Consider the following 14,199-nt stretch of genomic DNA (forward strand, 5'->3'; position numbering starts at 1 on the left):
ATATTCTGGATACTAGTCCCTGGTGCACAGCGATATTGTGGACGCGAAGTGACCTAACGAAGGGGCCGTGGGCACCGGCTCCCGCAGAACCGAGGTGCTGACAACACCCTGGGGACAGAGGCCGGGCGCAGCCCCCAAGTCGCCAGGCGTGGAGCTGCGCATCCGCGGGGTACCCACCAGCTCCGCACCCACGGCGCCCCGCCCTCCGCCCTTTGACCCCCCCGTTTCCGGTTGGAGACGTGGCTCGAGGCCGCCATCTTGGCAAGAGGCAAAGCGGCGGCGGCTCCTGTCAGGGGGGCAGCAGGTCCGGAGCGGCGGGTGCTCCCCTTCCCGCACCCCACCCCTTGGCCCCGTGGAGCCGGAGCGCGGGTGCGCCCCACCACCGCCGTCGCCATGGTAAGATCCCCGCGGGCCCGGGCGCTCGGCTCCGGCCTCCCCCGGCCGCTCTCCCGGCGGGCCGGCCTGGGCCCGGGGCCGCGGCTGCGCTGCCCGGAGGGGCTGGACCCGCTGCTGCTTCGGGGGCTCCGGGAGCCGGGTGTGGCCTGCCCGGCAGCCGGGGGGCCGCCCTCGGGGCCGCGTCGTCGCGCCCACCGCGCCCCTCCCCCCGCGCCCAGCCTGCCGGGCCCCGGAGCACTGTCGCGCGGGGACGACGCCGCGCACCTCGGGGGTCCCCGCCCCGCCGGCGGCCGCTCGGCGCGCGCCCCGCTGCCTCCGCCCTTCCCGGGGCCGTCGACTTGCGGCACCCGGGGCCACGGGCGTTCGGGACGCGAGTCTTTTGTTTGCTGCACGCACAGACACACACGGATACATACACACACACACACACACACACACACACACACACGCACACACACGGACACACACACGCGCGCGCACGCGGGGAAACCGAGGGAAGTTCGGGAGGAGGCCGAGAACAGGAAGGAGTAACTTGTTCCCGGAATGTGCAGGAGCCGGGCGTCCCCGAAACCTTCCGTTCCTTCTGCCCCCGCCCCCCAGCCCCAGCAAGGTGTGTCCGTGGGTCAGCGCGCCGCGGGGCGTCCGCCGCCCCCGGAGCCCCGAGTGGCTCTGCTGGGTGCTTGGTGCAGGTGAAGTCAGGTGTAAGTGGCAGGTCGGGATCGGACGCCTCCCCGGGGTGGGGAGGAGGAGGAAGAGGAAGAGGAGGAAGGGCTCCGCCGGGACCTCCTGGATGGGGACCGGGACACCGGCGGGGATGGACCCACTCCCCGGTCTCCCGGCGTCGCTGTACGCTACCACTTGTGGGTAGTGAGCCAAGTCGAAGCAGTTCTCTGAGTCCCGAGGACTGAAGTAGTGATTTGTATTTTGGTGCACTGTCTGCCTTTTTAAGTCTTTCGAAGGATAAGTCTCTTAGATTTTACAAATTTGGGGGGGCGGGGGCAGTGATTTGTGGTGGAATATTTAAAGCATCCTCCTGCACGTTTGAGAGAGTGGGAAGGGTGGTGGGACATTGGTGGTGGAGAATGGGCACTGGTGGAGGGATGGGCACTCGACCATTGTATGACTGAAACGCAAGCACAAAAGTTTGTAAGTCTGTAACTGTACCTCACGGTGATTCACTAATTAAAAAAATTTTTTTTTAAAGGGGGGATTTAAATCTTACCTTTGCAGTCTTTCTTTGGGAGGGCGCCAAGGTCGAGCTTAGCTACTGTAGATGGTGCTACTGAACTTCTTATATGAGAACTTGGATGGTAGATGGTAGGAGGGAGCAGGGAAGGGGGGTAGTAGGAGTTATGCTTCGATCATAAAATCACTGTAAATATTTTTTTCCAGCTTTGGGCACGTAAATTGCATCCAGCAGGTTTGACTAAAAACTTTGATGTTGGGGAGCTGGAGAGATAGTGGGTAGGACCCTTGCCTTGCACCCAGCTGACCCTGATTCAGTCCCGGGCATCCCATATGGTCCCCCGAGCACTGCCAGGAGTAATTCCTGAGTATTTGCAGGAGTAATTTCTGAGCGTGTCGGTTGAGGCCCAAAAACAAACAAAAAAGTCTTTTATATTGGGGGCTGGAGAAATAGTACAGTGGGTAGGGCACTTGCCTTGCATGCAGCCAATCTGGGTTGTCTGTGGCACCTCACTTGTCCCCTGAGTACCCACCAGGAATGACCCCTGAATACAGTTAGGAATAGCTCCTGAGCATTTTCGTGTGTACCCCCTTCCCCTCCCCCCCAAAAAAAAAAAGACTTTACATTGGACATAAAATTTCTAAAGTACTTTTTTCAGTTCTATTATATACCGTGGTAGTTATTGAATAGGGACTTAAGTTCTTTTCCATATGCAACCTAGATGCATTCATTTTAGAGTATATTATAATTTTAATAGCAAAGTTAAGGCCTTCTATTACACAAGGTACAGATAATCATTACAAAAACTTTGTTGAGGGCCGGAGCGATAGCACAGCGGGTAGGACGTTTGCCTTGCACGCGGCCGACCCGGGTTCGATCCCCAGCATCCCATATGGTCCCCCAAGCACTGCCAGGAATAATTCCTGAGTGCAAAGCCAGAAGTTACCCCTGAGCATCGCTGGGTGTGACCCAAAAAGCAAAAAAAAAAAAAAACAACAACTTTGTTGAAAGGTTCATGAAACTTAGGGGGGTGCTGGCAGAGGGGGGGCGCGGGGGGAACACTCCTGTGATGCTCAGGGCTTACTCCTGGCTCCACATTCAGGAATTATTTCTGGAGGTGCTCAGGGGACCATATGGGATGCAGAAGATTGAACCTGGGTCGGCCACTTGCAAGGCAAGTGTCCTACCCACAGTACTATCTCTTCAGCCCAGAAAGTGTTTTTTAATTCATTGATGATGGAGGGATGGTAAAGCCCTAGGCATAAATTTGAAAATTTGCATGTTATTTTGACAGATGTGGGTTGACAGAGAGTTGTGTCATACTTAAATGTGCATATATTTCTGAGTTATTTGGGCTTGGTCTTATCTAGAATACCCACAGATTTGTGATCTTGCTGAGCCTAGAGTAACCCCTGAGCATCACTGGGTGTGGCCCAGAAACCAACTTGGGTCTGGGGCCAGGGATGTGACTAAGTGGTAGAGCACTTGCCTTACACGTCTGGTTATCTCCCACCTATGGTCCTCATAGCAACCAGCCAGGACTGGCCATGGAGCACAGCTGGATGTGGCCTGCCTCCCACCCCTCCCCCCAGTTTCCTGGGTCAGAACTTCTGCTGGGGGCTGGAGCGATACTGCAGAGCAGAGGGTATTTGCTTTGCATGTGACTGACCAAGGTTCAACCCCCAGCATCCCATATGGTCCCCCATGCACACCGCCAGGAGTATTTCATGAGTGCAGAGCCAGAATTAAACCCTGAGCACCTCCAGGTATGATTGATCCAGAAAGCCTCTGAAAGTTCTATTTTTCCTCAATTTTTTTTTTTTTTTGGCTTTTTGGGTCACACCCAGCGATGCTCAGGGGTCACTCCTGGCTTTGCACTCAGGAATTACCCCTGGCCATGCTCAGGGGACCATACGGGATTCTGGGAATCGAACCCGGGTCAGCCACGTGCAAGGCAAACATTTTGTCTATCACTCCAGCCCCCCTCAAAATTTTTTTAAAATGACAAACATTTTGAGTTGAAAGAACTCAACAGTCAGCACTTCTAATCACCAGCCAGATTGCATAAGTAATACTTTGCTACCACATTTTTAACAGATAGCTAATTACCCGTCCCTTTACTTACTCGGTGGTGTATAGGACAGACCCATGCCTTATGGTTTGGGGGCCACACCCAGTGGTGCTCATGGATCACTATTGGTGGTGCTTAGGGAGACATATGTGTAAGGCAAGTCTGCCTAAATTCCTGTACTGTCTCTCCAGCTCTTTTGGGAGCGATGAGGTAGGAGGGGGTTAATTTTGAATCACACCCCCAGCGATGCTCAGGGCTTACTCCTGGCTCTGACCTCAAAAATCACTCCTGATGGGGCTGTGGGGACCAACAAAGTGTGAAATTAAGTTTTAAATATTAGTACCTAAATGTTGACTTTCTTTTTTTCTTTTTGGGTCACACCCGGCGATGCTCAGGGGTTACTCCTGGCTCTGCACTCAGGAATCACTCCTGGCGGTACTCGGGGGACCTATGGGATGCTGGGAATCGAACCCGGGTCGGCCGTGTGCAAGGCAAACGCCCTACCCGCTGTGCTATCACTCCAGCCCCTAAATGTTGACTTTTTGCAGGGGTGGGACACACCTAGCAATCCTCAGGTTACTCCTGATTCTGCACTCAGGGATCACTCCTGGTGATGCTGACCATAAGGGATCGAACCTGGGTCAGCCCGGTGCAAGGCAAATGCCCTACCCACTGTATTATCGATTCAGTCCCTAAATGGGGACTTTTTAATAAAAAATTTAAGATTTTTCGAGTGTTGGTAATCAGAACAAAATGTCCTACACTGAAGAGAGTAAATAAATGAGCCAAATGTAAGAACTAGTGGTGTATGATGACTTCCTTGTAAATTGAAGTACAAGCTTGTAATCTTTTTGGGTCACACCCAACAATGCACAGGCATTACTCCTGGCTCTGCACTCAGGAACTACTCCTGGCGGTGGTAAGGGGACCACCATATGGGCTGCTGGGAATTGAACCCAGGTCGGCCACGTGCAAGGCAAACACCCTACCCACTGTGCTATTGCTCCAGCCCCCAAAAATGTAATCTTAATTTGATCTTTTTTAGGACTTTCTGCAAATTAATTTTCTTAACATTTGTGAGATACAGTTCATTTTTTCTAAACAAGTTTTTATTTGAATAAGCTTGATTTTATGTCTCATGGTTTCTCTCAAATCTTTGTTCCTCTCTCAAATACTGTTCTTTTTTTTATTTACTGAACAAAGCAAATGAATTCAGTGTAATGGTCATATTAAGTCACAGAAAGTTGTTTTTGTTTTCATTTTTGTTTGGGGATTACTCCTGGCTTTGCACTTAGGGGTCACTCCCAGCAGGGTTTGGGGGACCATATGGGATACCGAGGATCAAATCTGGGTTGGCTGCATTCATAGCAAACACCCTCCCCACTGTACCATCTCTCTGGCCCAGGTCACAGAAAATTAAGTGCTTAGAACTCATTAGTTATGACAAAGATGCATTTGAGTTTGTAGCGACTTGATGGAGTAGAAACTGAAACCCTTGCCAGAGAGTTAGTTCAGTGAATGGAATGCGTTTGGCATAATGGAGGCCCAGGTTCCATCCCCTAGCACTGTCAGGAGCAACTTGGAGCAAGCTGAGTGCCACCCAGAAATCAAAAAACAAAAAGAGGACAATTGAAATTCTACCAGTAATAATAGTTTGCTATGGTGGGTGCCATAGTACAGCGGGTAAGGTTCTTGCCTTGCATGTGACCGACCTGGGTTCAATCTTATCTTTCTGCATATAGAAAGTATGTCCTTTAATAGTTGAGAATGATGTCCTTCTTTTTTCTTTTTTTTTTTTTTTTTTTGCTTTTTGGGTCACACCTGGCGATGCACAGGGGTTATTCCTGGCTCTGCACTCAGGAATTACTCCTGGCGGTGCTCAGGGGACCATATGGGGTGCTGGGATTTGAACCTGGGTCGGCCTCGTGCAAGGCAAACGCCCTACCCGCTATGCTATCACTCCAGCCCGTCCTTATTTATTTATTTATTTATTTATTTATTTGCTTTTTGGGTTACACCCGGCGATGCACAGTGGTTACTCCTGGCTCATGCACTCAGGAATTAATTCTGGCAGTGCTCGGGAGACCATATGGGATTTGGGAATCGAACCTAGGTCGGCAACGTGCAAGGCAAACGCCCTACCCACTGTGCTATCGCTCTAGCTCAGAATAATGTCCTTTTTAAGAGCGGAAATTTGAGATAAACTTAAAAGCCTCACTTGGTATGTTTTCAAGTTTTAGGTTGTATATGGGTCTAGATTTAATTACGTTCCTATGATTTTTTTTTTATCTGTAGCTCTGCCAGACTAGCAGACCAGCAGGAAAGAATGATTATCTGAAGTTGTAAAACCTAATGTAATGTGATTACTACAGTGAATCATAAAGAGAGAAAGTGACTCATTTTGGAAATGAGGAATGCTGCAGCTTTTAGATGGTCAAGGAAGTTCTGAAGTGGCACATGGAGATGTGGGGGGGTGGACATCAACAGTGCTTAGGGCTTACTCTTGGCTCTGCACTCAGGAATCACTCCTGGCAGCGCTTGGGGGATCATACGGGATGCTGAGGATCAAGCCTGGGTCCGTGCCGTGCGAGACGAGTGCCCTACCCTCTGGTCTGTCTTTCTGGCCCCCCTAAGATCACCCCCAGCTGGATTCTGGAGACCCTATGTGGTGCTGAGGACCAAGCCTGGGTCAGCTGCAAAGCAGGTGCCCTCCCTGCTGTATCCTCTCTCCAGCCCTGAGACTGGGTGTGTTCTGATCCGTTATTCTTGGACCTCTGTGACTAGTTGGCATGGAAGAAGGGTGGTTGGGCAGTTATCTCACCTGTGTGTGCTCTGCACACATCCACATGCACACACTATTTATTTTGGTTAGGGAGTTTGTTTTATTAATTGAATTAATAGTAACAAAATTTTGTTCCAAAGTAGCTATTGCACAGTGGGTGTGAAACAGAGGTATTGTATCTTTTCTTTCTTTTCTTTTTTGTTTTGCCTCACCCACCAGTGCTCAGGGCTTGCTCCTGGCTCTAGCACTGAGGGTTCCCCTTGATGGGCTCAGGGGACCATACGGGTTTGCAGGGATTGAACCCAAGTTGCTTACAGGCAAGAGAAATGCCCTACACACTGTACTATCTCTCTGGCCCTGGAACACTGTGTTTCACTAAGTTTTTGGGAAAAGAGGTATGAGGTGATCCTAAAAATAAGGGAATTGGGGTCCAGAGAGGTAGGAACACATGTTTTGTATGTGGGGGCCCTGGGTTTGATCTCTAGCACCTCATGGTCCCTCAGGCACTTCTGGGAGTAGCCCCTGAGTTCTACCACGTTTGGCACGAAAACCAAATTAAAAAGGCAAATTGGGGAAATTCATTGTTTTCCTGGTAGAGAACTTTCTCAGGGAGCGGTCTGTTCAGGCCAACCTTGAACGGGGCCTGTCTTCCTCTGTGCTCTGGATTGATGCCTGGCTGTGCTTAGGGACCATATGCAGTGCCAGGGATCAGATGGGATTGGCTGCTTGTAAGGAATCATAGGGGATCGGCTGCTTTCAAGGGAGCAAATAGGGTCACCCTCCTGTAAGGGGTCCACAGGGTTAGCTGCTTCTAAGGGATCATACGGGGTCAGCTGCCTGTAAGGGATCACATGGGTCAGCCTCCTGTAAAAGGTCATATGGGGTCAGCTGCCTATTAGGGATAGTATGGGATCAGCTGTCTGTAAGGATCAAACAGGGTCAGCCTTCTGTAAGGAATCATACAGGGTCGGTTACCTGTAAGGGAGCAAATGGGATCATCTTCCTTTAAGGGATCATACAGGGAGCTGCCCTGCTCACTCAGCTCTCTCTCTCTCTCTTCCTCTCCCTCTCTTCCTCTGTCTGTCTGTCTCTTTCTGCCCCTCTCTCCCTCCCACAGGTGATGGAAACCAGGCTCTCTCACGTGGGAGGTGTGTGTTCTGTGTTCTGATCTACCTCCCTTTTTTTCCCCCCTTAATGAGCTGCTAGGGCGAGAGACAGTGCAGTGAGTAGGGCGCTGGCCTTACATGCAGCTAGCCCAGTTTCAGTCCCCAGTACCACATATGGTTGCCCTGAGCACAGAGCTAGAAGTAAGTAAGCCCTGAGTTCTGCCGTATATGGCCCAAAAAACAATAGCAGCAACTAAAAGCTACGACACAAAGCAAATTGTGTTTTCTTTTTTGGAGGGAGAGGTGTGGGCACACTTGCCCATGCAGGAGGCTTACTCCTGGCTCTGCACCCAGGGATCACTCCCGACTGGCTGAGGGAACCATATGGGGTGCTAGGATTGAAGCTCGGTTGGCTGTGTGCAGGGCAAGCTCCTTCCCTGCTGTTGTATTGCCCTGGTCCCCAAAGCAGATTTCTCTCTAAGAGGTATTCACTTCAAAACAAAACACACCAAAAATAAAAAATAAAAATACCCACAAGTGTTTCTTTCTCTATCTTGGAGATTTACCCCGATCTCACCTGACATGTCAGCTCAGGCATTCGCACTCCTGCTCCTGCTCCCTCTCCTCATGTTTCTCGATGTGTACTTTGACACTTTCTCCTCTCCTATTTCTCTAAAGAAAACTATTTTACCTCACCTTAAAAAATAAAAAAAAACTAACCTCCAGGTCCATAGCTCAAAGGACTGGCGTGCATGCTGTACATGCAGGGGGACTGGGGTTGATCCCCAACACCGCAAGCTCCCCCAAACACATGGCAGTGACCCTGCGCACCTTAGTAGGGCCCCAAAACACATAAGCTAAAGGAATTATATTGCTCACTGAAATCCACTTATTTCTTTGTTCGTTTGTCAATTTCTGGCTACTCCCAACTGTGCTGGGGCTCATTCCTTGCTCAAGGCAAGCACTGACAGCTTTCTCTCGGCCATTATTTTTATTATTATTGTTGTTGTTGTTGTTGTTGTTGTTGTTGTTGTTGTTTGGTTTTATTGGAAATGCTTTTCTAATAGAAATTGATTTGACCTATTTGTAAATAAGCATTCTGGGGACCCAGCATCACTGGGCTTCGAACCCCGACCTGCTGTATACTAAGCAGGTGCTCCATCTGGTCGAGCTATCCCCACAGCTCCCCTACCAACCTGTTCACTTTTTCAGGCAGCCATACCGACCAGAACTCAGGGGCTATTCGAGCTAATTAGCTTGGAGGTTGCTCTTAGTGGTGTTCCAGGCACCATGTGGTACTAGGGAATCGAACCTGGGGCATCCACATGCAGAGCACATCCCCTTTAGGCTCTTCCCAGCCCCTCTCTCCCTGTTCTTGATGGGAAAAGGAATTGTTGTTTTCCTTTAAATATTTTCCATTAATTCTTGGGCTGGAGCAGTAGTACAGTGGCGGGTAGGGCATTTGCCTTGCATGCAGCCAACCTGAGTTCAATCCCCAGCATCCCATATGGTCCCCCAGGCACTGCCAGGAGTAATTCCTGAGTGCAGAGCCAGGAAGTAACCCTTGAGTGTCGCTGGGAATGACACAAAAAGCAAAAGAAAACAAATATTTACCTATAATTTTAGAACTGGAATATAAAAATACATTAACTTGTGCTTCCTTCAAGTTGCTGCCTACAGAGCGGTGATTTCTCACCCTTTTTACCCTTATTTCCTTTCTGTGGTCCTCCTGTCTTACTGGTTGGCCCATGAGCCTCCCGACCTTGTTGGGGAGTTACTCCTGTGCAGGGCGGGGGGGGGGGGTTGTGACAACCTTAGATTTGTGTCTGGTCGACCTGTGGCCCCCTTGGAGTATGACGTGCTTGAGAAGCACTGTGGGAGAGGCAAGGTTTCTCCAAAGCTTAGAATCTGAGCAGTAGGATATTGTTACTTCAGAGGGTAAATATAAGTGTGGAGACTTAGAAAGCTTAACTTCTTTTTGTTGCTTGTTGCTTGTACTCATGAATTCTTGGGTTCCTTCACTAAGGAGCCCTTGGACCTTGCACTTCATTTTCTTTTTTTTTTTTTTTTTTTTTTTTTTTTGGTTTTTGGGTCACACCTGGCGATGCACAGGGGTTACTCCTAGCTCTGCAATCAGGAATTAACCCTGGCGGTGCTCAGGGGATCATATGGGATGCTGGGATTTGAACCCCCGGGTCGGCCACGTGCAAGGCAAATGCCTTACCCACTATGCTATCACTCCAGCCCCCTACACTTCATTTTCTTCCTCTAAGGACTTTGGGGAGTCTTCTCTTCCTGTGGTGTTGTTTTCTTCTGATAGGCCAGACTGGAAAGAAGGCGGTTGGTATTGACCATATCAGGTGTCAAAACTGCATGAAACATTGGGTATTTAGATTTCCATTTCCTAGATGATTGTCTTATTGTGACGTAGAATGGTTTGGGTTGAAAATAAATTTAGGCTCATCTGTTATTTATACTTACCAGGTAGAAATGAAAGGACAGGTCAGGAGACCTTAGGAATCCCTGATCTGCTGACTAGTGTCTGTTTTGACTGTGGAAACCTCTCTCCCTTTTTTCCTGTTTTGGGTTTTGGGACCACCACACGCTGGTGTTCAGGGATCATTCCAGGAGGTGCTAAGGGGACTGTATGTGGTGCTGGGCATGGAACCAAGATCTCGGGGGTTACTCCAGGAAGTGCTCGGGGATTATATGTGGTGCTGGGGATTGAACTAGCATCTGTCATATGCAAGGCAAGTGTCTTCTCCTATTTTCTATCTTTCCGGCTGTGAAAAGTATATTGATAGTTCATGGCCCTAAAGGGACTGGAGCGATAGCACAGCGGGTCCTTACCTCACATTTGCCTCACATGCGGCCGACCTGAGTTCAATTCCTCCATCCCTCTCAGAGAGCCCAGCAAGCTACTGACAGTATCCCACCCACATGGCAGAGCCTGGCAAGCTACCCGTGGCGTTATGCCAAACACAGTAAAAAACAAGTCTCACAATGGAGATGTTACTGGTGCTCATTCGAGCAAATCAATGAGCGGGACAACAGTGCTACAGTGCTATGGCACTAAATAATCAAGTCGTTTGGTAGAATATCTGAGGATGTTGACAAACCCGTGAGGGCCGGAGAGAGAGCTCAGTGGGCTGGGTGCCCTAGTGCCACAGGGAGCAACCCCTGAACACAGAGCTGGGAGTAGCCTTTGAGCGCCAATGAGTATGGCCCCAAAAACCAAAACAAATACTTTTTTTAAAGGGGGCCAAGAGAATACAATGTGTAGGGTGTTGGCTTTGCATGTGGCTGGCCCCAGTTCAATCTCCAGCACCTCATATGGTTCCCTGGGCATTGCCGGGTTCGGCCCAAGAAGAAAACGCACAGAAAAATCAGTAGCAGTTGTTTGCCACACTTGTTCCCATCAGGTGCTGCTGGCGGCCGCGGTGTGCACAAAAGCGGGAAAGGCTATTGTCTCTCGGCAGTTTGTCGAGATGACCCGGACTCGGATAGAGGGCTTGCTGGCAGCGTTCCCAAAGCTCATGAACACGGGCAAACAGCACACATTTGTTGAAACCGAGAGCGTGAGATACGTTTACCAGCCCATGGAGAAACTCTACATGGTTCTGATCACAACCAAGAACAGCAATATCCTGGAGGACCTGGAGACCCTGCGGCTCTTCTCGAGAGTGGTAAGTGAGTTATGTTGTGGTGGGTCACAGTTTCCCCTCCTCTGAGAGCTGGTGCCAGTTGGCTCTGTGCCCACTACCCTTGCAATGTACTGCTACAGCACCTTAGGCCTTCAGCAGACAGTCCCTGGGTACGCTCCTTGGCCACAGAGTCCCAGAACTTACAGAGCCTGCCACCCCCCCTTTTCAAAAAAACCCACTCGGTGCTCCTCTAGAAACCCTGGCAGGGCTTAGGAGCTGCTCCCGGTGCTGTGCACTGTGGTCTGAGCATGCAGTGCTGGGAATTGAACCCTGGCCTCCTGCTTACAAAGCTGTACTCCAGCCCTTGGAGTGATCTCTGGCCCAGGAACCTCCCTCCTTAAGCCAGCCAAGTTCCTTCCAGTTGCGTATGAGGCTGCTAACCCCCCTCCCCAATCCTTCCAATGCCCCCAAGGGCAGTATTACCTATTGGAAAACGCTGCCCTGGGCTGTAGGTATCTGACAGAGACTGTGAGGGTCCTGCTGTACTATCAGGTAGGGTGCTTACCATGTGTATCGCTGAGCACAAAGCCCGGAGTAAGCCCTGAGCACAGCAGGGTGTGGCCCAAAAACAGAGAGGGAGAGAAGGTGGGAGGGAGAAAGGGAAGGAGGAGAGAGAATATGAGAACTGCCCTTCTGGTTTTAGTTGTTTTGTGTTGTGTGTTTCTGTGTGGTTTGGAACTAGGTCACCTGCTGTACCACTGAGCCACATTCCTCGCAGCCACTGTTTCTTAAGCAATTACTCTTTGTGCTTCTGACATTGTTTGCCCACATTTTAATATCCTTTAGATAAGACTTATCCACGCGCAAAGACTTTATACCGAAGTCTTGTTTTAAGTATAGAACCTGCTAAGAAAGGGATTTGAGTTTCTAGAAATTTGTGTACTTTAAAGGACAAGTTGGAAAATGTGATTGCAAACAAATTCTAAATGTTTTCCATTGCTATCCACAATCAGATTCCTGAATACTGCCGAGCCTTAGAGGAAAATGAAATATCCGAGCACTGTTTTGATTTGATTTTTGCTTTTGATGAAATCGTCGCCCTGGGGTACCGGGAGAATGTTAACCTGGCACAGATCAGAACCTTTACAGAAATGGACTCTCATGAGGAGAAGGTGTTCAGAGCAGTCAGAGAGGTAAATGGGCTTTTTCCTGAGACTCTTGATTTGTCTCTTAGACTTTACTGTGATGTTTTAAAAAATCTCTCTTGGCTAGCATAGACCGTCCTCAAAGCTGTTTCTGCTCATCTCTCTTTTTAGACTCAAGAACGAGAAGCCAAGGCTGAGATGCGGCGTAAAGCAAAGGAATTGCAACAGGCCCGAAGAGATGCAGAGAGACAGGGCAAAAAAGCACCAGGATTCGGAGGATTTGGAAGCTCCGCGGTGTCTGGAGGCAGCACGGCTGCCATGATCACAGAGACCATCATTGAAACTGATAAACCCAAAGTGGCCCCTGCACCAGCCAGGTATAATCCTGTCTGTGCCCCGAAGTCCAGAATTGCAGCTGAAGGCTGCATCTGTGTGGAGTTTGGACTGATTATCTGACTTCTAAGCAAGCTATAAATAACTAGTGACTTGAAGTAAGATGGGAAGTTAAATTTGACTGTGTAGATAAGGAGAAACCTCACTAGGGTGTTTATCCTTTTGTGTAGAAGAGAGTTCTTCTAATAGTTGCATCATCACTTCAGTTTTCTGAGACTTGCCTTTGGGGCAAAAAAGAGATTGGCTTTTTAAAATTAGGACACAGGATTTTATTGGGGTGGGGTGGGTAGTTGTGAGGCTCAGAAGGGGCAGTTCAGAGCGCCTGCTATTGTCCCAAAGATCCATAGTTCAGGCTGTGTCTGACTCCATGGCCATATGGGGTTGGCTGCTTTTTTAACCTCCATGTATGTGTTCAGACTCCTTCTGTTTTTGTTTTTGGGTTTGGGGGCCATACCTAGTGATGCTCTGGGATTACTCCTGGCCGTGCATGGGGAGCATATGGGGTGCCAGGGATTGAACACAGGCTGGCAAGTGCCTTTCCCTCTATACTCTCTCTGGCCCCAGGTTCGTTCATATTAAGCTTGGCAAGGCCCTATTCATGGTGATGTGGCAGTCAGCCTCTGGCAGTCAGGCCACTTGAACTTGGCCTAGAGCCATCACATACCTCTTGTCCTGCAGGTGGACTGCAGGTGGAACTAGTGACTGGCCGCCATATCCGTGGGGCCTCCTAAGGGCGTCCTGTACACATACTTGGAATCCAAGATGGGGAACAGCTTAAGGAAAGATCCCTGTTGCAGAGTGCTCTCTCCAGGTCCCGGGGGGCTGCCTGAACAAGACATGGGCTGCCTGCACTCCAAGGGTTGCTCTCCGCAGCTTGGAACAGTTACTGGATTTTGGTTGGGGCTGCATGGAGGGGGCTGCTCCCAAGTCGTGCTAGTGGGTTGCTCCCAGAGGTGCTCAAGTGACAGAGTGATGTCACGTAATACCTCTGTCCTCACACTCGCTCTATCTCCCCAGACCAGAGCATAGATACTTATTTTTAAATTTTTTGGGGGGAGTGGGTCATAACTGAGAGTACTCGGCTTCCTTCTGGCTCAGTACACAGGGTTCACTCCTGGAAGTGTTCAGGGTTGGGGTAGGGGTTGGGGTTGGGCTTCCAGCCTGGTCATCCCTACACACTGTGCTATTTTTGTATACACTTTGGCCCTAGGACATAGACTTTCATTTTCTTAATTTTGTTTTGTTTTGAGGCCACCCGGTGGTGCTCAGGGGTAACTCCTGGCTTGGGGCTCAGGAATTACTGGTGGAGTCTGGAGAGCATGTGGAGTGCCAGGGATTAAAGTCAGGTTGGCCGTGTAAGGCAGACGCCCTACCCGCTGTACTATTACCGTGACCTCTAGAACATAGATCTTTTGTGTTTTTTTGGCGATGCTCAGGGGTTAGTCCTTGCTCTGTGCTCAGGACTTACTCCTGGCA

The 14,199-nt window shown here is 49.9% G+C and overlaps 1 protein-coding gene across 1 annotated transcript in view; it reads left to right on the forward strand.

The window, feature by feature from the left end:
- Positions 1–239: 239 nt before the first annotated feature.
- ARCN1 (archain 1) overlaps positions 240–14,199 on the forward strand; it is a 30,415-nt gene continuing 16,455 nt past the window's right edge. Inside the window, exons 1-4 of the mRNA XM_004604729.2 lie at positions 240–396; positions 10,964–11,227; positions 12,199–12,378; positions 12,502–12,707. Of these exons, the coding sequence (XP_004604786.1) occupies positions 394–396; positions 10,964–11,227; positions 12,199–12,378; positions 12,502–12,707 (653 nt within the window). The 5' untranslated portion in view covers positions 240–393. The remainder of the gene's footprint in view (positions 397–10,963; positions 11,228–12,198; positions 12,379–12,501; positions 12,708–14,199) is intronic.

This window comes from Sorex araneus, chromosome 3 (genome assembly GCF_027595985.1).
Source record: "Sorex araneus isolate mSorAra2 chromosome 3, mSorAra2.pri, whole genome shotgun sequence".
NCBI lineage: Eukaryota > Metazoa > Chordata > Mammalia > Eulipotyphla > Soricidae > Sorex > Sorex araneus.